The following is a 27,266-nucleotide window of genomic DNA, read 5'->3' on the forward strand; positions in this document are numbered from 1 at the left end:
AATTGGCCTCACAAAAGCTGAATCTTTGTTCAAACCATCTTATTTTCTCGGGGACTTGTCAGACGTGCTCTAAAAAAAAGAAGAGACACAAACTAAAGACAGAAGAAAGACAGAAACCTGAGGTGGTGGATCACCGGGTAGGGACATGAAGCGCGACGGTTTCAGGGTTGGATGAGCTTCATCGTCTTCCAGCCTCATGGTGGACGCCCACAGAGAATATTCAGTACTGCTGAGAAACCCGTCTGAAGTTGCACTGCCCTGCCGCACTACCGCAAAAAACAACAAAAAACACACAAACTCAGAAACACATGTTCACTTTCTGTCAGGGGGAGAACATTCGATCTACAGCTCATATTTGAATGACCAAAAAATCGAATCTGGCCTCATGACTCACTCAGGTTTTGAGGGTGGATGAGCGAGGCCCGTCCTTCAGAGCGCGACTTTCGACGGCCGATGGACCGCCTGCCGCTCTCCTGATGGTCAAACTGCCCGCAGGTAATATGCATCTTATGCAGGGTGGGGTTCACTCCATCAGGCAGCATGCGGGGACTGTTTGGGTACATGTGGAAGCCATTTTTGTTTCCAATAATGGACTTGTACACACTGTTCTTGTTGCTCTGGCTCTGGTTGTATGTCTGTTGATAAACAAAGGTGAAACATTTTTGATGGCGTTTGTGTTGGTTTAATAAGCTCTGATCTTGAGAAGAGGAATCTTCTCTTTTTAATTCAGGGGGTCCTAGTCGGTCTTGCCTGTGCTGATGACACTCACCCTCTCCTCACGTCCCTCAGCTAAGATGACAACAATGCGCCCCTTTCGCTTACGACCAGTACGGCCCATCCGCTGCACCATGCGGATGGGGCTCTTCTGTGCATCGAAGCAAACGATGAGATCCACCTCTCCGATATCAAGCCCCTCCTCCCCGATGCAGGTGGACACCAGGGTGTTGAAGCCTCCCGTGCGAAACCTGTTCACCACCTTTAACGCAGCAGAAACAACACTATGAATAATTTAAAAAAAAAACACAATCAGATGTAATGCTAAACTTCATGTGTCTGCCCATCAGTACAGTAAACGTAGTGTACACTGTAAATACATATGTCTCACTCATCCAGGTCGATGAGTGCATGTACTACAGGAGATGCTCATTATGTAACATAGGAGTCATATGGTCTATATATAGCAGTTGATGTATAACATGATGTAACGCACATTCACATTTAGGTGCAAATCCTGCATTTTGTTGTTCAGAAGATAATGCACAGAGTGTCTGAAGAGTCATTTTTTAGGGGTGAACAAGCCAAGGTATTTAAAAAACACTTCTATAGAAATCAGAACTCACAGCAGTAATTAATGTTAAATACATTTAAAGGTGCACTATGGAGTTTTGGTAGAGAAATGTAATGTTTGTGGGATTTTAATAATACAATCAATGCATGCTGTATAGGTTTTCTTAGGTTTATAGGTCACACATTCTCCTCCTTTTCAACCAGTTTAAATAAGTCTCAGAGTTCTCTGAAACATGTCTGTGAAGTATCTTGTTCTAAATCCACTCTGATCCTGTATTTGATCATGTCTATAAACTCCTCTATTTCAGCCCTGCTCAGAACAGGCTGTTTCTGTGTCTGTACCTTTAAATATGTAAATGAACTGTGTCTGACCACGCCCCCTCTCTGGAAGGGCTTGGCTGTCTCGGGCTTTCTTGCTCCATGCCCTATTATTTACTGTAAGAAGGCAGACTCAGAGGGCAGAACAAACACCTAGCTGTGGGGGTGTCACCCACCTGGGGGAGGGGTTACTGCCCTTTGTGATGTCATGAAGGGAAAATCCCCAAACAGCCTGTTTGAGCACACATTTTCTGAAAAGTGGTGCAGGATAAAGACAGAGAGGATTGACTCTTTGTAGACAGACCAAAGACATATATGAAGAGTATTTTGCATAATATGTGACCTTTAAGGCCGACTTTATTAAGTTATATTGATCCTTTTTTGTGATTCACTGAAGCAGCCTAGAATTTTGGCTTGAACCTTTTTATATTTAAATATATAGTTATTGACACTTTTAAACATTTCACCTGTTGATGGCTTTTAATAAACTGTTCAAATAATGAGTTTTTAAATTGATATACTTCTCTATAAAAACTGTTAATCTGCACCCAATACACAAATATCAAAAGGCATAAAGTCTCTTACCTCCAGTTGCTCCTTTTGGGTGAAGCCTTTGACTCCCTTCCCCGCTGAGGCTTGGCCCATAAAGGTCATGACCCGTATCAGCGGAGCGTGTTGGTTCAACATGTCTGCGATCTCCTGTACGCTCTCACGGAACGATGAAAAGATCATTACACGCGTGCTTACTTCCTGAGGACCTGAACCTTGCCATGAATGAGACAAGAGGAGAAAACAGAGGAGTCCTTAAATAACCACGAGCAGCCGCTTTCTTACGGTTCTCAAACAGATAGCATGGCCGTTGGACTCATGAAGTGGAATGTTTTGTTCTGTAATCCGATCAAAATATAACATGCTGACAGTAAAAATAACCTCAGGAGAGAAAAATATCCTGGAATTCACTGTGAAGTCTGTCGAGTTATGGCATAGATTCAGAATTTATGAATTACCTAAAACATGTAAAGAAGCTTTAAACATCACACAATTAAAACTAAAGGTATGGCGACCATGTTAAGCTGCTTCAACACTGCTAGTTGTTTTTTATTTACTGTAGTGAGGATGTTAGATCTGAGGTTTAACTCCGAATAACCACTGCATGCATGAGTCAGAGCTTCGCTAAAAGAAGTAAATCACCATTACTGTCAGCTGAGCTCTCAGCCCACAGTTTGAAGTGCTGCAACACCACCCCCTCCAGTTTCTCCAGCTTGGGGTGACTGTAAATAAACGGCAACTCATTCGGACCTGGAAATGCGCATGGAAGAGCATATTACATAAGGCATTCAGGAGTCCCAAATTTGAGGAGAGGTGATAGCATGTTGAGACCAATTTTTAAATTCATAATCCTGCTACATAAGAAAAGGCTGAGAAATGGGACTAATGTGGTGTGAATGAGGGCTTAGGTACCAGCAGATGGCTTCACAAACATGGTTTCCATCTCATGGTACAGGTCCATGAAGGTGGGAGTCTTCTGCAGCTCATTTCTGGCCCTGGACTTCTCTGAAACCAAACGAAACATGACAAGTGTTCACATGAAATGCTTTAACACAGATTAAGTTCAGCACTGATGGACAGTCTGAGGTAACGAAAGGGTAATAAGTAAAAGGTGCTTTTGTGAGGACGCTTCTCGTTCATTCAAAGCTTTAGTTTTGTGGATATTAAAGTGCAGCTGAATAATGTGAGAGCATGTGAAAGGTAAGACGGCTGACCTCTGGATCCGTCCATGATTCCCTGGAAGTAAAAGAAAAGCGATCGGAGACCCATCTGCATCAGCAGCTCGTAGCCGTGGTACAGGCTGATGCAAAGGGCAAAATCACCCTCGAGCTGCGGACCCTGTGCAGAGAGAGAGAGCATGTGAGCCCAGGGCGAAAAAGTTTGAATTACAAAGGTTTTGCATAAATGGATGATACTGTTCTAAAAACATATTTTACCCTGCTTATACTTGAAATACAAAAAGGCATAACAATGCAGGTTCTAGTTAGTGTACACGATGTATTTAGCTTATTTTACTATGAATATGTACCGGGCTTTATAGATCTGAAGAAGGCGCACCACTAAGATGTTTAACATCATGTTTGTTTTATGATAAACGATCACACATTTGCACGATTGGGAATGAACGAGCAGGTCAGTGCCTTGATTTGTGGCGGTGGGTTACTGCGGAACTGATCCCTGGCGAGGATGATCTGGTATTTGCAGAGAGTCCGCAGGTCTCTCTGTGCCATCACCCGGTTCTGGACCAGACGAGACGTGAATTTCTCCAGAACCTGGCAGGACACATAACAGACAAACACATGATAGGTCATTGATAATACTCCATTTCCTCTGTTAAGGAGTAATGCATCAGACTGACTGACTGCTCACATAACACTGGGCAGTGCATCCTCAGACACACACACACACACAATTTCCCAGACTGAATAGAAGTCTAACTTCAACGAGGGACACATAATGACCCTGAAATCTGTTTTGGATTCTGGATTCTTTCTTTCTCCTGTCCTAATTTCCGTACAATAATGGGGGACGGGAGATGGAAGACGTTTTTCAAACAAAACAATTTAAAAATAAAAAAAATCTATTCACCCTCACGGCCGGCCGAGTCATTACCACTGCAATTTCAGCTGTGTGAAAGTGCTGCTCTGAAAACATGAACAGGATAAAGGGGCTGCACTGAGGAAAAGAAGTGGGTCATCTTTTGCAACCGATTGGTTAAAAACATTTATAGATTAGATTACATTTTGTAAGAGATTTTAAGGAAGTGAGCTGTTTGTTTCATCTGTAAACAGTTTTGTGAGGCGGAAACAGGTTTTAATTGTAGTATGATATGATGTGCCAAGTCTATTTTTGTAAATCTTGTGTTAATCATTGTACTTCTTGTGATGAAAGATACAACAGAAAACTCAAAGTACTTCATCTTTTTTGAAATTTTCAACATCCCCAAAATATTTTATTTTTTTATTTGCTGCCCTCTTGGCCAGGTCACCCTTGTGAAAGAGATCCTGATCTCAATGGGTTATTTACCTGGTTAAATAAAGGCTAAATAAATAAATAAATAAGTCGGCCAAATGATGTCGACAACAATTATTACAAATCTCCTATTTCTCGCAGTCATACTTTTATATTATAAAAATTCACAATATACCTATGTTCAATAAATTCAAGTTTTTCTCTTCCTTTATAAACTGAGCTGGCCAGTCTGCTAAACCTCAGCCTGCTTCTTCTCTGAGGTAACATCTGAGTGTGCTTTACACGGCGAGCAAAGACAAAAAAGGAGAAGGGTTAAATCACAACCCTTAATTCCCCCCGACCTTTCAGAAAACATCAACAGCCGTATCACCTAAGCACCGATCTTTCTTCATCAGAGCGGCGGCGAGGGGCCAGCCCATCTGGAGAGGATTGTGCTTCATCACATGATATGGCTCAAACGGGATAACAAGAGACTTAACGGGTGATTGCTGAAGAAGATGTATTGAGAAAATGACGGGGCCAACTAGAGCCTGGTAAAAAACAAAAAACATCCTTTAAAAACCCTAAAAAACAGAGAGAATGCCAAGCCATCATTACAAATATGGTCATGTTGGATTTTATTTTATTTTAAACGGGGATAAAGTGATTGTGTTAACCAATTTTTTTGCTACAGCAAGCCTTAAAGAATACGGAGAAGAAAACAGGATTATTCCACTTTAAGTTGTTACTCAAATTCCTGCAATGCATCTCTTATTGTGCAAAATCAAGAGCTCCAATGCAGTGTTGCAGAACTCGAAATCGGTCTCGCTCTCCGGTCTTGGGACTACTTTTTGAAGGTCTCGGTCTCATCTCGGAATCGAGAGCATTTTTACTCGGTCTCTTCGGATTTAAAATCAAGACCACCACTGATCAGCTATTTTGACTAATGGAACTGCTTCATTGTGTTTTATCGTCCTGCCAGTATGTTCTTCTTCGCTCTAAAATCCAACATGATCAAACTACACAGCATTTGTATTTTATCAAATCTGGCCAGGGACAACAGATGAAACTTAGCCTTTTGGCTAACTCTGGCATATTTACCAAAATGTTTATTAATATGCAATGTCCCTGTAAAATAAAAAATAAATATAAATGTCATTGTAGCGTCAGACTCTGTTGCTTTGTCGCCCACTTCCATGAATCCATGTGGTACTTTTCAAACCAAATCTGGCCTTCTGAGACCCCCCCAACCTCCCGCCCAACAGGAAAAGTCACCAGGAAGATTCCAAGCCCGATCTGCCAAAAAATTTAAATTCAATTTTCAGTAGTGCAGATATGTCCTTCAACTCCCACATAAAACTAATTTCAAGGACAGCCTATTTTCACCTTGGTGACATATAGATCGTTGGTTGACGGCCTGCCAGAACTTTTTGTTTTGCTGCTTTGCTAAAGTTCTCATGATGGATAGGCCGGATCTTTGTAACATAACAGTGAGTAAGGTCTTTTTACCTGCTCTTTTGTAATGTTAACAGACAAAGAGTAAGGTCTTTTATCTGCTTCTTGTAAAGTGTCTCGAGATAATACTTGTTATGAGTTGAAGCTATACAAATAAAAGTTGATTGATTGATTGATATCTAAAATCAGCCACATCCTGATTTGCACGTCCATGCAGAAAAACTAGTTCATGCATTTGTCAACACCAGGTTGGATTATTGTAATTCTCTTTAATCAGGCTGCCCTAGTAAATCTCTAAAGACTCTTCAGCTGGTTCCAAAATGTTAATCTACAATATACATTTAAAGTCCTTCTTCTCACTTACAAAGCTCTTCACGGCCAAGGCACCATCTTAGAGCTAATGGTGACATATTACGCTCCCAGAATGCAGGCCTGCTCGTGGTACCTTCAGTCACTAAACGCACTATGGGAGGTAGAATCTTCAGCTATCAGACCGCTCTACTTTACAATCATCCACCAGTCACTTTCCTTTTTGGTTAAAGCTTATTGTTAAAGTCCGGCTCAGGTATGGACCAGCATATCTTCCTGAGATCTTCTGGATTGCTGGTGGGGATGGTCTGCTGCTATGGACCCCCACCCCTGGCGACTCCAACAGCTACAACAGCTAATATTAGCCTTTTACATCTATTATCATAAATATTATATCCTTATCATTATAAATATTACATGTTGTTGCTCTGTTGGTCTCCATCCTTCTCCTTCTTTCTGCTATCCCACCTGTCTGTTCATCATGAGTCTGTAACTTTCCTAAATGTTGCTTAGAGCAGTGCTCGCGATGGATTAAAGTTGTGTCTCTGTAGATAACAAAACAAAGAGAATGGTCTTTTACCTGCTCTTTTTAAAAGTGTCTTGCGATAACATTTGTTGTGAATTGGCGCTATACAAATAGAGATTGATTGATTGTTATGGGAATCCACCTAGGTTACATAAGAGGATCAGAAAGTGGAGGGAAACGAGAGTTCAATGAATCCAAAGGTGACTCAGCTAATGGCCTCCATCAGCCTTATCGTTGACCATCAGCGACAGATGTTACCAACCAGCCAGCAAGGGCCAGATATTATGTGTGCTTGTATTGTGACCTAACATGTCCATTGAATGGGTTTATGTGAAATGAGAGATGTCCTTCTCCTTAGTTTGATTACAACACTAACCGTTACTTAAAAACATTGTGCAGGTTTTCAAACTCGCTGTTATTAATCCTTCTTTGGAGAAGCTGATTAGTGGTAGTTGTTAAGTCTGAGAAGGAAGTTTGAAATAATTACAATAATAAAACCTATCAAATGTTTTGAGGTGTGGTTCTAACTTGTAAACCATAAAGGTCAGGCAACAAATGTTTAATGGAATGACATTTTTTTCATACTAATCTGCTCACCACTCCCGGTTTTCCATCTCACACCACCAATCAAATTTCAGTTATTACAAAACACAACAGTCAATAGCTCTTTTCAGAGTGTGACTCCGCAAACAAGCTCTGCCGTTATTACCCCATTTTCAGTACATTAGATTTGATTTTACAACAGCACAATAATGGTGTCACAGTCTGTGAGGAACAGTCACAGGCTATGGGATTCAAGTCGTCACAGGGGCGTAAATATACTCTATAGTGCACCTTGAACAGGAAGTCTGAATTGGGCTAAAAACAAAATTCAATCCAACATGGTTAGCATTTCATTCTACTAATCGCATACAGTAACATCAATGCATTTGTCTTTAATCTTTCATCTAATAGCCTTTTATTTTTCCGGTCTAACTGGTAGAGTAGAGACTGTTTAAAAGCGAGAGCGACAGGTTTGGGTTCATGTTTTGAAGCCTTGAGTTTGACCTTTCGGCTGCCACCATCTTTTCCCCATAGGTAATAGAAGAGAGAAATAGGAGCCTTTTTGGATAAGGTTGGTATGGATGGAGTACACAACCTAAGTTGCCTGGGTTCCTGTGTTACCTGAGTTATTATCAGATATTATGTTGCCTGACTTAATAATTACAGTTTCAATAGTTTAGTATTTAATGTTTCAAAGTTTTGTCAATGTATTAATAAGCAACAAGACAAGTTTTGAATTTTTAGATAAAGGTTGAACAAATCAAAGTCTTTGCATCTCCTTAACCTTCTGCAGTGTGTTCACTAAACCTAATAATGTGCGTGTGTTTGTGGCTGTGGAGGCGTGCGTGCGTGTCAGAGAGCAGCAGGCGGCGCTGAGACAAAAGGACCACCAGCTGGTTACAAGACAAAGTCTCCCACCCTTCCTTTCTCTCTCTCTAGTTAATTGACAGGTGTTCAATAAAGGGCATTCCCTTTATTGAACACCTGTCAATTAACTATAGAGAGAGAGGTTGCTGGCAGTGGTCAGGACCAGATTATGAGATTACACTGAATCAGATTAGTGAGGTTGTTTTTTTTTGTCTAGTTGAAATGTGGAGTGAATTGAATCAATGTGCAGAAAGATACAATCTCATTGGAACTGTAGTTGTGCTTGCTTCCAGTATTATTATTTGCAGCTTTCCAATACCTTTAAAGAGGGCTGTACTCTGTAGCTAAGATTATATTGGAATTATATTGTAATGATTGTATACTTTTTAGCTGTTTTCTCCAATCAAAAGTCCCCCATCCCTCCAAAAATATGACTTCCAATTTACTACACTGTGAAAAAAGTTGGAACCAATAAATGTTTGGCATTTTTAATAGACAAAAGACAGAGGAGAGAGAAGAGAGGAGAGGAGAGGAGAGAAGAGGAGAAGTGAGGAGAGGAGAGGAGAAGTGAGGAGAGGAGAGGAGAGGAGGAGAGGGGAGGAGAAAAGAGGAGAGGAGAGGAGAAGAGAGGAGAGGAGAAAAGAGGAGAGGAGAAGTGAGGAGAGGAGAGGAGAGGAGAAGTGAGGAGAGGAGAGGAGAGGAGGGGAGAGGAGAAGTGAGGAGAAAAGAGGAGAGGAGAGGAGAAAAGAGGAGAGGAGGGAGAAAAGAGGAGAAGGAGAGGAAAGGAGAGGAGAAAAGAGGAGAGGAGGGAGAAAAGAGGAGAAGGAGAGGAAAGGAGAGGAGAGGAGAAAAGAGGAGAGGAGAAAAGAAGAGAGGAGAGGAGAGGAGAGGGGAGGAGAGGAGAAAAGAGGAGAGGAGAGGAGAGGAGAAAATAGGAGAAAAGAAGAGATGAGATGAGAGGAGAGGAGAGGAGAAGAGAGGAGAAAAGAGGAGAGGAGGGGAGAGGAGAAGTGAGGAGAGGAGAGGAGAAGAGGAGAGGAGAGGGAAAAGAGGAGAAGGAGAGGAGAGGAGGGAGAAAAGAGGAGAGGAGGGAGAAAAGAGGAGAAGAAAGAAGAAAAGAAGAGATGAGAGGAGAGGATAAAAGAGGAGAGGAGAGGATATGGGAGGAGAAAAGAGGAGAGGAGAAAAGAGGAGAGGAGGGAGAAAAGAGGAGAAGGAGAGGAAAGGAGAGGAGAGGAGAGGAGAGGAGAGGAGAAAAGAGGAGAAGGAGAGGAGATGAGAGGAGAGGAGAGGAGAAAAAAAGAGATGAGAGGAGAGGAGAAAAGAGGAGAGGAGAGGAGAAAAGAGGAGGAGGGGAGAGGAGAAGAGAAGAGAGTAAAGGAGACATTTTCTACTGAGCATGCTCAGAAAGGGCCTAAAATTGACGGGGGATTCGGTGAAAAAGCTAGTCAGCTATTAATAACAGAACCTCCTCTTAGCTGAACTTGCACTCCTGCATGTCAACAATGGAGAACTGTTGTGTTGTCATCATTTAAAGTTATGAGGACATACAGTGTATAAGAAGAGAACGACTATTTGCTATGATTAAGTAACGTGTGGTAACATCAATATGGTTTGTCATGAGAAAAAAGATACAATCTTATAGTGCTGCAAGGGTGTTTTTTTATTTTATGGCTATCATAAATCTAAATGAGTCACTCTGTAGCTGTAAGGGTTATTGAAAAAAAAAAAAGTCCAGACAAAAACAACAAACAAAGAAATGATTTGAGATGATAAGTGCTGGAGTGAATACAGCCAGACAGGGGGGCCTATTAGATCCCTGTAGCGTATTGTAGGATGTGTGTATCACTGTGTGTGTGTATTTACATAGAGACTCCCCCACACACACAGATGATTACATAATATCTTCTCTACGTGCATGTTGAAGGGTGCAACATGGTGGCTGGCTGTTGCAGCGACACAGATCAAAGGAAATCCTCCTTAGGCTGTCCCAATAGCACACAAGTTAAAATCTGTGTTTTATCCTTGAAAGGGAGTTTTTTATTTGTGTGTCCCAAATCAAAAAATAATGGAATCCTGACAAAAAAAAAAGCAACAAGAAAAAAGATGCACAGATATTTTTTTATTGCATCCTCATCACTATTTTTCTGGTTCTCTTGTGTTTTTGTGCACATCGCTTAAAGGGAACCTTCAGTGTGTCTGTATTCATGATACTTTTACAAAGTGAGTCATGTGCAACGATACATGCAACACTAAAGTCTATGATGCACAAACACACTTATCTCACTCCCTGCTGCCCTCTATCACTCTGTGACTTTCATCCTTTTCTTTAAGGATCTGTATACAAATATATCTAAATGCACTGTTAAACACAGAGTGTGACTGTGACTAAAAGCAACATTAAAAAAAAAAAAAAACAGACAATGACCGGTATGAGGGAAATTGGTGCTATAGATTGTAAGGTTAAAGATTTCGACCTGATTGTTATTGATATAACTTATAATTCATGAAACAAAAATGTCTTGAAGTAATTAAAAAAAGCATAGTGTGTCAAAACAAGGGAGAATCCAAAGTGATTCACAGCGAGGGAAAACACTTTGAGATGGATACTTCTAATACGAGTAATGTTTGGGTAAATTAAAGGATCAGAAAAAAAAATTCTAGAGCGATACAATTAATAAAAAATTTGTTACCAATTTTTTTTAAATGTATTTGTCAAAAGTGACATCTTATCAAAATAAAGGAATAATGTGTAATTTCCCTTTTTTTTTTTTTAAATAATACATTTGGAAGCTTTTAATTTTTTTAAGAAAGCTTATTGGCTTAAAAAGCTCATGTGTAAATATAAAACTATATTTTCAGTGTTAGATTTTGTTTTGTGCATAAAACATAAAATGATGACTTCAACCCTCTTGTTGTTGTTGTTGTTGTTGTTGTTGTTATTGTTGTTGACGTCGTCTAAGGATTGTCTCATCATACTATTGCGTGCATATGTGTGTACCCTGGTGGAGGTCTCGGGTATTACCTCTAATAATCTCAGGCAACAGGAAGAGGAGGGGGCTAGTGGGAGCCCGCAGCGGCACGTGGTCCGCCCTCCTCTCCTGTAAACATCGTTCACCTCCGGCTACGAAGAGGGAGGCGTCAGTCGGCTTCGCGCAGGCGAAGAAGGCGACTTCTTTTCTTGTTGTTTTTTTTTTTTGTCGAATAAAAAGTGCAACCGTCGAAGGATTATGGCTCATTAAAAAGCTATAAGACGTTGTGAGTGTGAATGTGGCTAAAAATCTCGAGGGAAGCTTCGTGATGTGCGGTTTGTTGACCAGAAAGTAACGCCTGTCCTTATCTGGACGCGCGACTAACCGAAGAAGATTAAAACGAAGCGCACACTTCGCGAAGATTCATAATTCATTTTAGTTTTTTTTATTTATTATTAGTCAATTTTTAAGTAATTTCCAATCGGTAGGTATAAGTCTCAGGGCAAAGAAATGGACCGAGGTGGCTGTCAGATGAATGGCGGTGGTGGCCAGAGCGGGCCCGAGCAACCCGGGATGATCACGCTGGAGGACCTGGAGTCTTTCTCGGAGGACCAGCTGTCAGACTCGGGCAATGGTAGCCTCGAAGAAGGGGGAGAAACCATGGAGGACAGCGAAAATCAAGACCGACTGCTGCATTACTGGCAGGACGTGGCGAGGGGACACCAAGTGGAAGTTGCTCAAGGTAAAAAAAAAAAAATAATAATAATAATAATAATAAAAATAATAAAAAATCAGACATGCTGTGTAACGCACTTTGTAACTAAAAATGCTTGAAATATAACTGGAGTTTGAGCCCCCTCCGCATGTCGCAGTATTCTCCTTTTTGTGTGAATATTAACTCACAGGTGAAGTTTCCTTAATAGTACAACTAAAATACCTGTTTGACTTAAGGGAATGTACTTTGACTAAACTTTCTCATTGGATATTACCGTGAACATTGACCTAGTTTCCAGCGAGGCAAACAGATAAACTAGATCCAGTTGGGGAAACATGCCTGTGCTCTCCAGGCCATAAGTCTCAACTATTACTTAATATTTCCAAACAAATGAATGCTTTGAAGTTCAAGTAAGGATACTAGTATAGAGACCTGTTGTAATTTGAAGGCACAAACTATTATATGACAGGAACAACAAGCTACAGGTTTGTGTGACTTCCTAGGATTTGGGTTAAATGACAATGTTAAGAGGATTATTTTAGTGGCTGTTCCTCTTAAAAATCTGGGAACATACTGCAGATTGCTAGTGCATTTTGTCTATCGATATCCTACCACAATTTTTTTTTTTTTTGTGGAAATAAGGGGTCTGTTGTCAATGGCATAAATATTTCCATAAGTCGATTCAACTGGGAAAAATCCTCTGGCGCACTTCATGCTCTTTCCCAGAAAGCAGGAGGTGTTAGGAAAAGGTTTGTATTTCAACTCGCGGCATGTATTCAAGTCTGAAAAATAAATGTTTTGTAAGGCACAGTTAAGATTCAGATCCAGTCCACACTGTATCTAATGGTGTTGTTAATACTATGAGCCATGAAGGAGGACATTGTGGACATAAAAAGAAAACGATCACAGGAGTAGAACAAGAACTCCTAGAAGGAAAATAAAATGACGCACTTTACTCTGTTTTTTTGAGAGTGCCTCATTGTAAAATGAAAGTATGACTATTTTATGACAAACATGTACCCAACCGTTTCCTCTGCGAAATTGCCCTTTATAAAGGAAATAGATAACCAGCATCATATTCACTGAAATCCTGCACAGCTGTAATTCAGCAGCCCCAATAGTATAGAGAGGTTATTGAACTATTTGACCCGTTCAAATTCAAGACAAAATAAACCCCCAAAAAATCCATATGAAAGGTAAGTGTAAACGCATTAACATCAGCATTCAGCGGATGGCTGCTTTGTTTTTCTGGGAGATGTAGAGGGTAGTCTAAGGATTTAAAAAAAAAGGTTTATATTATAAACACTTACTGCTTCTAATATTCACAAGCTGGTATGTGCATGTGCGTGCATCCACTTGCTGCAAGATGTAGACAGGACACTAGCGCTTTGTGACCCCTGAACTAAAAAAAGATGGCATCCAATAGACTAATCCACTATCTTGACCTTAGCTGCTGATATCACCAAGGGTCAACCTGCAAATTCTGTTACCATAGGAACACAATTCAGAAGAATCTGAGTTGAATTTTGTTGTTGTTGCTTTAAAATCAGTGATCGCTTTTATCGACGTGCAAATCCAGAAAAGGCTGGAAACAACAACTCTGTTTGTTTTTGAACTATGGCACCCTTCAGGTTACTGCTAATCACCAATATAGGATACAAAGCGCAGAACAATGCACCCATTGATAGGAGTTAATGTTTAACATTGGAGAGTTTAATTTCCCCTTCACAGCAATAAAATGACATGTCAAATATCTAACTCCTCACTGTAGGTCATAAAACCGTAAACACAGTGAGCCCTCTTTATTAGCTCAACTTGTGCTTGCTGTGATACTTTTACCAACCTTATTGTGGTGTGTGTGTTTCTTTGAAATGTAGCACTCACTCGATTTGAATTTAAGCCGTGATCTTTTTCAACCAAGGACATTTTTTTTGTATCAAACAAAGTTGGCCAAAAGACGGAACTTTTTAGATATGTGACAGGTGGAAAAGTTGCAGCATTTTACAAAGAAACTTGAACTGTGAGAGAAAAGTGACAAGGAAATTAAAACAATTTAGTGAAGAGTACATTTCTTATATCCAACCGCTTTGTGAGTCCTGCGCCCGAGTTTAAAACCACCGGATTGGGCAATCTGTCCTCCAACAGGTTGCCCACTGAGAACCCAGTAACACAGACTGGCACGTCCTCCTCCCTCTGCACTAATTGAGGACTTAGTTCAAACCGCTTGCTTGAGCTTTGACTGACTCAGCGGGGGGATTAGTTACCTTGCCTGTACTGGTACAGCTGCTCTGGCTAAATCCTGGACTGCAGTACTGTGGCGGCTAAGTACACAGGCCAAGGCCACGTTAAACTTCTTTGCTCTAATTGAGATGGAGTGGGAAGAACAGTCGTGAGGTGGGAGCTCTGCTTAGCCAGCAGCAGGATCCCTTTAATTAGTTAATGTTAGCTTAAACGACACTGTCTGAACACCTTCATTTCACCTTTGCTGGCAAAACATTTACATAAAAAAAAAAGTCATACGGAGATACCATTCTATTTTGGTATCCATGGCAACGAGTGTCATTGTGACTTGCAGCAAACAGTGTGTGCCGATGAACACACATACTTCAGAGCCACCTAGACCTGTTTTATTTATAGTACCTATTTGTTGTTCTCCAAACTATTCTAAAGAACCCGATTTCCACCATCTTTGATTTTCATGAGGTCAGAGGAGCAGAAACCGTCAACTCGATGAAGACACGTGAAGATTGTCTAGGTCAGTGGTGCCCAAAATTTTTCCTGCTGGGCCCCCCCCCCCTTACCCTTTGGCAGATGAAAATATTTTCAAGTCTCCTAACCCTTTAACATACACATCGACATGTAGTATATCGGCTTACACTGTAAGTCAGTTACGCTCTTGGCTAACAAAACCCCCCGTTTTTTATTTTTAATTATCTCAAACACTGGCTGCAAAACATACTGAAGAGCGGTCCAGTGTGTGACAACGAACCGAAAAAAACAAGCGGTTTAAAAAGCGGAAGAACTTAAAAGTGATAGTGTAATGATGTTTCAGAATTTGTGACGTCCGGAGATTCATTTTGAGCCTTTCGTTTACCTGGAAGTCCTCTCTCAAAATGTGCCGGTGCAAAACGGAGGGAATTGTTTTGCTAAGCCTTGTTGCCCGCTTCATATCTCCGGGACCCCTATAGCGCCCCACTTTGGAAATCACAACTCTAGGTTGTACACAAGATAGATCCGTGTTTTATAGCTTTTACATCAGTGAAAACTAAACTGAACGGATAATGAATAAAACTCATCTAGTCTTTATCTCGCTTCATAAACACGACGAGTAAAAAGAGTATTTTTCTGCCAGAACATATCTTACATAAATGCAAGCTCATCTTTCTATAATAATCTGATGTGACAATGCTGACCTTTTCTCATATTGTGAACCAGATTGATGAACACCAAAACGAGAGTATTTCTGTGTTCTGTATACCGCCCCCTCCTAATACATATTATTGTTGTAGGCCGGGTCTACCTATCAGACGTTGTTGACGCCACCAGCTCCTGGCACTATTTACTGTGTCTCTGCCAACCTGTTTGGAAGGCTCTGACGCTGTAGAGTATGATGGAGCTGTCTTTAAAGGAAGATGGTGAACCTCATGTGGAGCATAGCTGTGAAAGAGCAGATTACAAAAAAAGAACATCTTAAAATAATGTTTAAAAAAAGAAAAAAGAACATTGAGGTTAGTGGGAAAGAAGCCAGACTGAAAGTGGTGACTACTTGTATTGATCTGAAAGCTCAGGTAAAAAAAAACAAAAAAACAAGTGCGTGTGTGTTGACCGTGTGCTCAGTGGTGACTGTCCTGCGTCAACACCGAGCGCCTGATGCTGCCATAGAAACGGATGAGTTTGCCAGGGGTGTGCCTGTATGTGTTGATAACCCAGTTTAAGCAGCGGTGTCTCTTTTTTTTATTGAGGGTACATGCACTAAATAAAACTGACAGGTGATATTTTCCTGTCATACTACATGATCATTATCCGGGCAGGAGCCTCTCCTCCATTGTAATCAGTTAATTACAGTGTAACCTTGATTTCATGAGATAGCCGCACTGTCAACACGCTCGCCAATCTGCAGCTGAGTCTGTTGTCAAATGATTGATCACCTAAATACTGCAGGTCCTGCTGACCCAGTTTCCCCCCCCCCCCCCCCCCCATGGTATTGATTGACACAATGTAACTGAAATGGGTTCACCTTAAGTGACTTGCACATTTATTTTAAAAACACGGGACAACACAGGGGCTGTCATGAGAGTCTGTTTTGATTTGATGCAAATGATGTCGGTGTGGCTGACGGCCCCTAAAGCACATATCTGAATGTGCAAATCTAAGATTAACCAGGTTAAATTCCTAAGGTTGGTAAAAGGGGTGTAGCATTGCTTTAAAAACAAATAGAACTGTCAAAACTTTGAGGCTGCTGAGGTCAAAAGATTTGTTTATAGGTAAAACATTCTCCCACTGTTTCAATAAGAAATTGGCTCCTGCTGGAGTTCCTCTCTGTTAATTCCAGTCTATATGTGGCCTTGGGCAGCTTTGGTCAGTGTTCTCTCCATCAGCTCCAATAAACATTACTCTCTGTGACATCCTGGCACAGCACTCTGCCCATCTGGCAGCCTTTTCTCAAACAAACTACCAACCCTGCCTGCCAGCAGATTACTGGGATTTGAAAATGTTTGCTCCAGATTAGACTCAGGGGGACTGCAAAGTGTAGATATGATGTGAGGTAAATACATTCATATGGTATGGACAACCTGTTTGTGTTGTACTGTAAGTATGTTGAAATAATATGGAGGTCACTGGTAGTTTGTGCTCTAATAATAAACTTGAATTTCCTTAGTGAAGGCTCAAAACACAGCGCATCAAGGTAACAATATTGCTTTTTTGTTCAGAGGGAAGGAAGCATTAAAGAAAAACAAGCAAATGCCCGCTCATTTGTTTGCACTTCTAAGAATGTTCTTCTCTTGCGGACCACTTTTTGAACTCACCTCACGATGTTTGCTTTTTTTTTGACAGATATGGCCGAGCCCATTCAACAGCTCACCTCCAACAACCAAGGACGCAGTCAGAGACAACTCATCCCTTTCACTCTGCTCGGGCGCAAAGAGAAGGTATCTATCACACTTCTTCCACCCTGACAAATAATCGATATGCTCTCCGCACTCGTAATCCGATTTTTATCTCGTTTCGATTTCTCTATGAACGCTAAAATATATGAATTGGTTTGCAGACCTAGATTCATGTGGAGTCATGTTTTTGCACCAAAGATCTGAACTGCAAATTGAGCTCTTAGAGTATATACCTATTCAGAGTATACAGCATCAGCAAACACAAAAGGACAGTCAATTGCTGAATAACTGAATCTCATAGAGATGGCACAATGTCCAACATGCAGCAGCTGATAAAAAACAACGTTAAAGTCGTATAATACAGTAAGCCGTATAAACTCCTTAGGGGAACATATAAATAAACAGGGCTAATTGGTTTAGCTAGAGTTAATTAGTCCATAGAACTTGGCAGGAGACGGTGGTTAAACAAAGGACATGGCACCCTATTCTTAGAGACGGTTTCGGTGCCTTGTTTAAGGACAGCACGTACACAGTGAGCAGACTTACAGCCATGGCAACTCTAGTATCGCCGTTTTACGAGTCGTGATACTGCACCGATTGACAACAACACTGTCCATATTTAATAAATAAATAATCCTCGTAGTGGTTACATTTTAAGTTGTTTCAAACTTTGACCACAAGATGGCAGTGTTGTAATCTTTCGGCAGTTATTTTTCAGTGATTTCCAATTAACAACATAAACTGAGAAAGTAGGAAGGATGACATATAAACACAAAGCACTCAGGGGAACGAGTAGAGCAGTGTTAATCGACGAAGGTCTTTTTAAATTAGTCAACTATGACGATGACGAGACGAAACTCCGCTATTTGACGATTTGATAAATAACATTACTTCATCTAATTGACGGAAAATGTGACAAAACGAAAACTACATTACAAGTGAGGATTATCACGTACCCCCTCAGCTGTTCTAAAAGCATTGTAAACCATAGCAGACTTCATCAGAGGTGTGCGTGTGTGGTGAGTGCAACAATGTGCAACATGGAGCCTGCAGGTCTGTGAAGCCCCGCCCCCCTGGAGCTTCTGATAATAAAAATAAAAGCTTGCGTCTGATTTTGTTGCCGTAAATATCTTCTATTTTTATCAACTAAAATGATGTGCAATTTTAGTCGGTGACTAATTGTCTAAATTTAATCAATAACAAATGACTAATATCTGACTAGATATGAAGGACATTTTCATCAGGAGACTATAACTAAATTAGAAAATGGTGTGAAGATTAACACTGAAGTAGAGGCGTATAACTCCAGTCATAAATCGACTTGATTAAATATTGCGATACATTGAATTAGAAGATTCTTGCTAATCTACACATTTAGTAATACAGTGGAGATTTACAATGTCTAAACAATACAATCAAATATAAAATACTTGTTTAATGCCAGATGTGAGTATTATTTGGATCACTATTTCAGGTCTACATCAGCAGTTGGAAGCACTGTGATAAACTGAGGTCAACTAACAAGTAAAGGAAAAATGTACTGAGAGTCCGATATCTGCTTAAGCAGGATAGACAGAGATTCACCAACGGTTGCAGAACATCTCCTTTTTGTAAATGTGAGCCGAAAAAAAAAAGAGCTTCGCGTCACTTCCTGACTGCACTCACGAGGCCAAAACACTGTACATCCTGAATGATTGTAAGCAGCAGAGGTTGTGTGGGATGCCTTTTTTTTTTTTACACACATTTTCTAGACAGCGTTTAGCTTTCCAGTCAGTAGTCAGAATATTTGGCTGGCATCCTCACTGCCTCGCTGCAGTTATAAAACCAAACGTTACAGACAACAGTTTCATGAGAAGTCTTAATTCAATTTAACACAGTATCATGAGAACCTAAATTTGTAACTCAGTGTTGTCCTGTCTGTCGTCATTTGTGCTTTTTTCAGTGTGGGGAGCTGCTGTATGAGAAACGTCAGTACGAAAAGGGCCGCTGGGCTTGTATAACAATGCGCGAGGACACTTATGAACAGAGCATCTGCTATGGTTTTATGAGGATAATGAGATACATCTGCCAGCAGAACTCCTTAGGTAAGAAAGAAAGCATGGGACCATTTAACACAGGTGCTAAATTCTCAGCCTTGTTTTTCTTTTCAATTGTTGACTACCTCCAATCCAAGCCAGTCTCACACATCAGAGGATATTTACTATTTTCCTTCTCACATCTTTAGGCGACTACCTGGGCATGACGCTCCCCATCATCACAGTGGTGCGCACCAATGAGACCCATTCTGCGATGTCCAATGACGTCACTGTGGCCTATTTCCTTCCTGATTACCATCAGGCCCAGCCCCCACAGCCTACTGACAACGAAATCGTCATAGAGATCTGGCCTGCCACTACTGTATACACAAGGTCAGTGGAGAAAAAGGATGTGTACAATGCTTTAATTTACTATCTCTTTTGATGCCTTATACAAATGCACCACTCCCTGCTGCTTCTTCCAGGCCCTTTACCGGTCCCACCAATGAAGTGACCATCATTGATCAGATCAGCGCCATGGCTGAGCTGCTGGACTCCCCGGGCGTGTGCGTCAACGACTCATTCATCGTGGCCGGCTACACCAACCCGGCTCACAGCAACCGGCAGAACGAGATCTGGTTCCTCGAACGACCCTAATGGACCAGAGGATTAAGCAGCCTCCTATCTTAAGCCTCATGAAAGACTCCCTTAACACTGCCGCAGCTCAGCTACAGCCTCAGGTGCAACATCCTTCTTTTAGTCACCACCTCTACCTGCAGTGACCACCGCCAGCCCATCACACTCCAGATCAGTTTGGGCTCGGAATAATGAAAAAAACAAATTCTGCCCTTAGCTTTACTCTTACTGAATTTTCGTTCATGCTCATTAAAGACGTATCCTCGTTTCACCCATGAGAACTGAACTGACGCGCTCTCACAGACACGACCAGATGCTGAAGACAAGCATAGCATTCATCTCCATAAAAAAAAAATCCCAACCCTTACATTGCCCTCTTGTTCTAAAAGTTGTTGTTTTATCTCTCAGCGCTTTGTGAACATAGTGACCTTTGATTGGTGTCAGAAAAGTGCAACAAGCCTGTCTTGCCGCAGCAGAAGCAGGTGAACATGCAGCCTTATCTATATGCTCCCTTTATGTTATGCTGCACAGCTACAGTGTTTCTGTCTTGTGGGGTGAAAGTCAAATGCACAACAGAAAAAAACAAAAAATCTAAGTTATTCTTTTGCTTGCTGAGGTGATTTCATGTCAATGTTGATCCACTGTTTTCTTTCTATCTGGATGACATTATTCACTATTTGTTCAAAGTCTATGTGATCCATGTGGCACTGCATCATTTCTTTGTTTCAACAATAAGTGCAATATATGCCAGACTACCCACAGTTAACAAGCCAGTTATCACAGTTCCTTAGCCTCTTACCTAACCCGATCTTAAAGCAGTCAAGTGGCTGACATGGTGGGTTAGGGAGGTGGGGGGGGGATGTGCAGCATTTAACACAAGCCAATCAACCTGCAACATCCAGTTGAAATCATGTGGCTTTCCCCACCAGTAAGCTAAACACAATAGGTGACACTTAGGCTTTGTTCAGACGGAAAACAAATCAGATTTGTTGCTTAAATTGGATCGCATGGACAGGCTGTCTACACTGGTGTTTTTTTTTTGTTTTTTTTTAAACCAGTGAGATAAGATCCAGATAACACCAAACTGTCTCCATGAGTTGCCGTGGTAACGAGATAGGCATCAGCAGGGGCATTTACTGGTGAAGTGCGAGGTCCTTCTTCACGCCCTCCAGGTGATTGCACTGTCAAAATATTTCAGATACTACCTACAGAAGGACGTCACCCGGTCTGAGAGAAGCCTTCATCACGCAGTCTGAACAAAGCCTGAATTTAGAAAAAACAAACACCTATGAACACGACATGTTCCCGGGTGTTTGTGCATGAATGTAGAGTTACAGGAGCAGGTAATAACAGGCGCCACATGTCTATAAACCTACGTCTGAAAAAAAACTCCCTGATTTTACTGCTGAATGACAATCATGAAAATATGATACTACACACATCCTACTGTGTATGGAAGAATATATATTCCAATCAATGCATTCCTCATATTTCCAGTCCGTTCACACACACAGGAATAGTTACCTTCGTACCTCTTTTTCATGCTCTTTCTACTCGCTACTCTGTGTCAATGTTAGGTAGTATGCATTCACTCGTACAAATGCCACTGTTGCTGAGTAGAGGCGATGCATCCAAGAAAAGACAAGAGCACAGAGAATATCTCTTATGTGATCATACTCTCTTTTTTTTTTTTTTTATAGAAGAAAGCTCAATTCTGTTCTAGTTAAATACAGTTGTTAATGTTTTATCACCAATCTAATTATTATACACTATATACTATTAATTCAGAGCGAAAGAAGTATGTTTGTGTATATCTTCAATATATTTTAAAATAAAAATTTCAGTCACCCCAGATGTGGTTAATTTGTATTTCTTTGAATTCAGCATTTTTTGTTCCTGTCTTTTGCTTGGTGATGGCAATCACTCAATGGAAAAGGAGAATATGGTGTTTAAATCTCACAGGTGCCAGGTTGTGTTTCTGCTGGAAACCAACTTACCAGCCGAGGGAAAAGGGGGAAACCTTTGCTGGGATTTGGTGGGCCACATCTCTTTCTCGTTTTGGAGTGGCCAAAGAAAAGGGGGAATGATCATAATCCACAGACAGTTGCCGTTTTAATTAGAGATGGGACGATCCGATGTTAAATCCGTATCAGGTCCAGGGATTGACGGCACCGATCCACATCACTGATCAAGAAAGATGGTTGGGCACTTCAAACATCGTTACCTCGCACAGCCTCACTCTGAAGACGTTCAGACTGAACTGTAAGAAGTGTCCACAGATCGTCTCCATGACGACGTTCAGACGAGATGGAACAGCTCTTACACACTTCAGTTTAAAAAGATTTAATTTGAAAAACCTGACAGCTGTTGCTGCTTCCTGTTTGTATGTGAAGCCAGCACAATGCAATGTAATTCTGTGTTTACTACAGCTTTGAGTAGCTTTAAACATTGATAATACCAACAACAACAAAAACATTATTAGTTATGAGAATCAGTAATATCAGTATCGGATCAGAACTGAAAAAAAAGCGGATCGGTGCATCTCTAGTTTTAATGCCACTCACTGTTAATCAGCTTAGTTTGGGGTGCAATGGGACGAGCTTCTGTTTGAAATTCAGACTCATACTGTAATGTAAGCGATTATATATTCCCCTAATACTAATGACCCCACATTGTCAGAAGGCTTGAGCTATGACTCAGTGGTATTAAGGTCCCGCCAGTTTTGATGGGGTGTGATTCTAATGAGGGCATGTGTCATATTTTAGACACAGCATTCTTTAACAGTGTAAATGTACTACAGTCTCTGTTTTACAGGAAAAGATTAGCTGATGTGGTGGTTATCAATACATCTCCAACTCACAATAACTACAGTACTGTTACTAACTGCCTACGACAAACTCAAAAATATTAACTTCATACCGCCCACTCCTTCCACCCTGACATTTAGTTTGACTCTAACATAATGAAGCTGGTCCTGTCAGCGTCACATGATCTCAATCACATATTCCTGGTCGGAGCTATGTTGCACGTTCGTTGTCCTGTATATAGTCTTTAAGAACAATATGCACACGCTCATAGCTTATACATCGACCTAATTATTTAATAGTATTGACCGATTTTTGTCAAAGTTATTTTTTGGGCCTTTTCTTCCTTTATTGGATAGGACAGCTGAAGAGAAACAGGAAACAGTGGGAGGAGAGGGTGGGGGATGGCGTGCAGCAAAGGGCTGTGGGCGGATTTGAACCCACGGCCCGCTGCAACGAGGACTACAGCCTATGCACATTGAGTACGTGACAAAACCGCTAGGCGATCCAGCGTCCCATTATTTGATTCGAATTCAAAATGTTTAACAGTCAGTTACTTTTATTAGGGTTGGGCGACATGGACCAACAATCATATCTGGATATTTTTTTAAGCTAAATGGTGACACAAAGATATATAAAGAAATACAAACAAATTCAGTTCTAAGTCAAATCGGCCAAACGCTCAATGCAAACTGTCAACATGTGCATGAAAAATGACATCAAAATAAAGGACCCGTTTGTGAATTATAGATCATGATCATATTAAATAACAATGCTCATAAAATATTCCTTTCCTGCATAAAAAATTACAAAGTGTGTTTTGTTATGCAGGTGGAGTTTTGAGTTTTGCTCAGAGAGGGAGGGAGAGAGGCTAAGAAGGACAAAGAGTGACATATGGTGAGAGGAGAAAGAGGTGGAAGTGGAAGCTCTACGGGGGAGAAATGCATAACGTGATTTTAACACAATGCTGCCAAGGCTATACTCAGGTAAAGGGTCCTTTTGTCCTTTAATCATCACAACTCTCAGGAGGTATAGCAAAGGAGGCCTTTAAAGAACTTTAGAGCGCTGATTTGATTAAAATTCAACATCCATCCATCCATTATCTATACCACTTTATCCGTTCGGGGGGGCTGGAGCCGATGCCAGCTGTCATTGGGCGAGAGGCGGGGTTACACCCTGGACTGTTCACCAGTCAATCACAGGGCTGACATGTAGAGACAGACAACCAGCCACACTCACAGTCACACCTACAGGCAATTTAGAGTCGCCCAAATATCCTAACGAGCATGTCTTTGGACAAATATGGATACAATTAATGTTTCTCAAAAGTCTTAGTTCTCCTTATTCAGAGCAAAGCAAACACTAACTATAGAGGATGATAAAGTGAGAGTGCTGGCATGATATACTAAACAGAGGAGTACTCAGTCCTAATACATGAGCAGCTACAACAGAAAGGCGATGCTCTGCTGATGACTCAACCGAGAGAGAAAAAAGACACTCAGGCATTTTAATGCAACACCTTAATACTAGTCAGCACCACAGGTCAACCAGCAGGAGAAAGAACCACTTTTACTTTGCCGTAAGCTTTCTAGTCATTAAGAGATAACAGATGTTATTAGATACTTATAACCACAGGGCTTCACAGCCTTTGCTACAGCGCTCTACCATTTCATTTTACAGCTGTACATTTAAAACCTGAATAAGGGTATTCAAACGTTGACGTATCTTATATCGATCTGTAAAAGCTGCAGAACAATCAGGCTGAGAAAGTTGTTACAATAGTGAGAGAGTCCCGACCTGAGCCGTTAGACTAGATAATGTCCAAACTGTCCTGATCCATCCTGACATGTTATTCAAATTACTTCTGTGACTGTGACTTTGTAGTTTAGCTAGTGGAACTCACATTGTCATTCATTATGCAGATGACACATCAAATCAAAATGAGAATCCTCCTCCTCCTCTTCTTCCTCTTCCTCCTCCTCCTTCTCTCATTTTGAAACCATCTGGATAGAAAATAACCTCAGCTCATATCAGAAACCTGTCCTCTGTTAAGGACGGTTTCCGCTTGAACGCTATCATCCAAACACCTTACAAGTCAGGTATCAAATACTTTGATGTCACATTAACCCCCTCGTGGTTGGATCCTTGTTAACTTTGCACCCCTCCAACATTAATTTAATACTAACAGATCACTAATCCTGCCCCCATTCCAAAACCTGACCTTTGACTGGCACTCCAGGTGAAGGTCATCGTAATCTTAGAGCCTCATAGGCCGGGATTTACATTTTTTGTCTTTCCTTTTTTAAGTGTTTTGCAAAGTGGGCTGAACTGTGAAACTCTAAGCTAACATAGATTTCTTTGATCCATAATAATGTGCTTTTCTCCTATCTTCCATTGGGTTTGTTCGGCAGAAAAAGGAGCACTCTCAAACAGTAACAAATCTTCAGGTGCACGGCCGCAAAAAGACTAGTCAGCAGAAAACAGAAAAGTCAGCCGATTCACGTCGTTTATGATCTGAGAAGAGCAGCAGCGTTTCAGCATCAAGCATTCATCAGCGTTTTGATTTGTACGCTGCTGCTGCTCTACTCAGATTTGACTTTAATCTATCTTTATCTATCTCAACAGATTGAACAGATCTAAGAAAGATATCAGCCAATATATATCTATAGGATTTTTTTCCCTCCCCAACATCGATATCAGTCGGGCCCTAATGAAAACAAAACCACTTCAGCTTCAAAAGAGCACAAGATCAAGGGAAAGGGAATCTCTGAATGAATATCTGTTGGTACCAAACTTACCACAGAATATCTCTACAGGGCATTCCTCCCTCGTGCTGATGTCGAATGTTGCTAACAAAAGGGGGCCACGCCCTACTATGTTCTGAAATACACAGCATATTCCACTTCATTAGAAGAACTGGTACTCGGTTACTGTAGTGTGGTAACCTGATGAGTTTCTCACAATAGGGTTACACATACTGTACATGACAGTGTATCACAATTACAGTCTAATGCACATACAGAACACTGCGTATGGTGTCTGATGCAGATACAATGATGTGGGGGAAATCATTGTGAGGAAATAGATTTTTTTTTTTTTTTTTTTAATGGCATCTTGTTGGCAGCCGTGCCAAAGGTAAATATAATCTAAATATAAAAACAGAGAAGTATGTTTTAACATTTTGTGCATTTTTCTAAAAGAACTGATTCTTTGCACTGTAGTGTAAAAAAAGTACATTTTTTTTTGGTTGTTTTTTTAGGGAAGAACTAAATTTAATTTACACCGAATGCCACAAAAACCCGAGTGGTAGATTAAAGCATCAGACACAGAGTGTATCATTTTATGACTGATGTATCTGCGCAGGTCTGGACACAGTGGCCTAGATGCTTACTGACTTCCACACATAATTTATAACAGCTCCATCCATGCACAATCAAAATGTACAAAATTTCACAAAGCTGAGACCAGGGAAAACAGGAGGAGGCTATTTTAGTGGTTGAGTGGGTGAATACTCTCTAATGTCTGTGATCAAATTGACCCAAAAATTTAATGAAAAGCACACGGCCGAAAAAAAAACATGCATGACTGGTTCATTTTTATGATTTTCTCAACAGTCATTTTTGTTCTGCCTGAATGACTGCAGCCATGCTCATTCTACACCTGAGTACAGTGTTGTGTCTATTTTGTGTGCCGTCTGGTCAAATTAAGGGGGCGCATTGGGAAATGGTGTTTGACAAGTGGGCTGCAGACGCCATGCGGTCAACGGGATAATATGAGGTGAATGTGAACAACAAGCACAAAGGGATCTATTATTACTAACAATAAAAAAAAACAGAACATAAGGGAAGGAAGGAAGAGAAGACTAAAAGAGGCTTAAGACAATATGACTAAACTTTGAATTATAGATATCACATTCCAGTCAGTTGAGATGAAGTGAAGCTGCACATTATCAGAACAATACACACAGACAGTGAGTCAACTCGTGACAGGGAGCGAGCCTGCAGGGTGTGTTAATAATCCAGGCCCATGCAGTCATCCAGCATTGAAAGCCCGACCACCAAGGGTGACAGGATGCTGCTTTCAAGAGAAATCAATCCATGTAATGTTAATTGACCTAGTGTGAACCACACAGCGAGAGGGAAAGACATGTGATGCTGAGGAGACGGTTGAAGCTGAGGCTTTGTTTTTGCAAACAGAAGCGAGCAAACTGAAACCACAAGGTGGCAGCAAAGCACCTTAAAGATAAGCGAGTCATGCTCTGCAAAATATGACAGGAGCAATCAAACATTGACAAAAGGGGAATGTTTCAACACTAAACCAAGCAGTTTGAATTTGCCTGTTTTGCTGTGTGTTTGTGAAAGAAACACACACACACACAATGTGCTTGACTTGTTTTATAAAAAAGTGACTTTCATCACATCCACTAACTGCAGCCTGTTATGTCAGACATTTCTTTGTACAAAAAATGAAACTCTGGGTTGGAGTTAAAGTTGAATATGACAAATGTCTTGTGCCTACCTGAAGGTAGCGTGCCTGCTGAGCTGAGAGGGCCTCTCCCAGGGGAACCACCACCTTCTCCACGTTACGCTGGTGCGAATGGGCCCGGATGTCCGGACTCTCTTCTGAACGCAGCTCGATGTGGGAGATGAGCAAGTTCGAGATCACTGACTGCACCGACTGTAGGAGCAGGAAATAAGAGAGGACAAATGGA

At 41.0% G+C, this 27,266-nt stretch overlaps 2 protein-coding genes across 4 annotated transcripts in view; one reads left to right on the top strand and one right to left on the bottom strand.

Moving 5' to 3' along the window:
- Nucleotides 1-27,266, bottom strand: part of fancm (FA complementation group M) — a 53,665-nt gene that overhangs the window by 24,047 nt on the left and 2,352 nt on the right. Inside the window, exons 4-12 of the mRNA XM_061063575.1 lie at nucleotides 27,074-27,232; nucleotides 3,795-3,926; nucleotides 3,369-3,492; nucleotides 3,067-3,159; nucleotides 2,797-2,904; nucleotides 2,191-2,369; nucleotides 770-976; nucleotides 395-635; nucleotides 118-266 (exon numbers count right to left, since the gene is read on the bottom strand). Of these exons, the coding sequence (XP_060919558.1) occupies nucleotides 118-266; nucleotides 395-635; nucleotides 770-976; nucleotides 2,191-2,369; nucleotides 2,797-2,904; nucleotides 3,067-3,159; nucleotides 3,369-3,492; nucleotides 3,795-3,926; nucleotides 27,074-27,232 (1,392 nt within the window). The remainder of the gene's footprint in view (nucleotides 1-117; nucleotides 267-394; nucleotides 636-769; nucleotides 977-2,190; nucleotides 2,370-2,796; nucleotides 2,905-3,066; nucleotides 3,160-3,368; nucleotides 3,493-3,794; nucleotides 3,927-27,073; nucleotides 27,233-27,266) is intronic.
- Nucleotides 11,412-21,605, top strand: soul3 (heme-binding protein soul3). 3 transcript variants are annotated; one of them, XM_061063830.1, is made up of 6 exons: nucleotides 11,412-11,563; nucleotides 11,766-12,019; nucleotides 17,048-17,142; nucleotides 19,043-19,184; nucleotides 19,325-19,508; nucleotides 19,601-21,605. In XM_061063830.1, exons 2-6 carry the CDS (start codon nucleotides 11,788-11,790, stop codon nucleotides 19,770-19,772), a joined length of 825 nt encoding a protein of 274 aa, XP_060919813.1. In that variant the 5' UTR covers nucleotides 11,412-11,563; nucleotides 11,766-11,787; the 3' UTR covers nucleotides 19,773-21,605. The 3 variants fall into 3 exon arrangements, with proteins under 3 accessions (XP_060919813.1, XP_060919814.1, XP_060919812.1); XM_061063831.1 differs by adding an exon at nucleotides 14,663-14,747 and having other exon boundaries at nucleotides 11,417-12,019; XM_061063829.1 differs by having other exon boundaries at nucleotides 11,421-12,019.

Source organism: Labrus mixtus, chromosome 18 (assembly GCF_963584025.1).
Source record: "Labrus mixtus chromosome 18, fLabMix1.1, whole genome shotgun sequence".
Taxonomy (NCBI): Eukaryota; Metazoa; Chordata; class Actinopteri; order Labriformes; family Labridae; genus Labrus; species Labrus mixtus.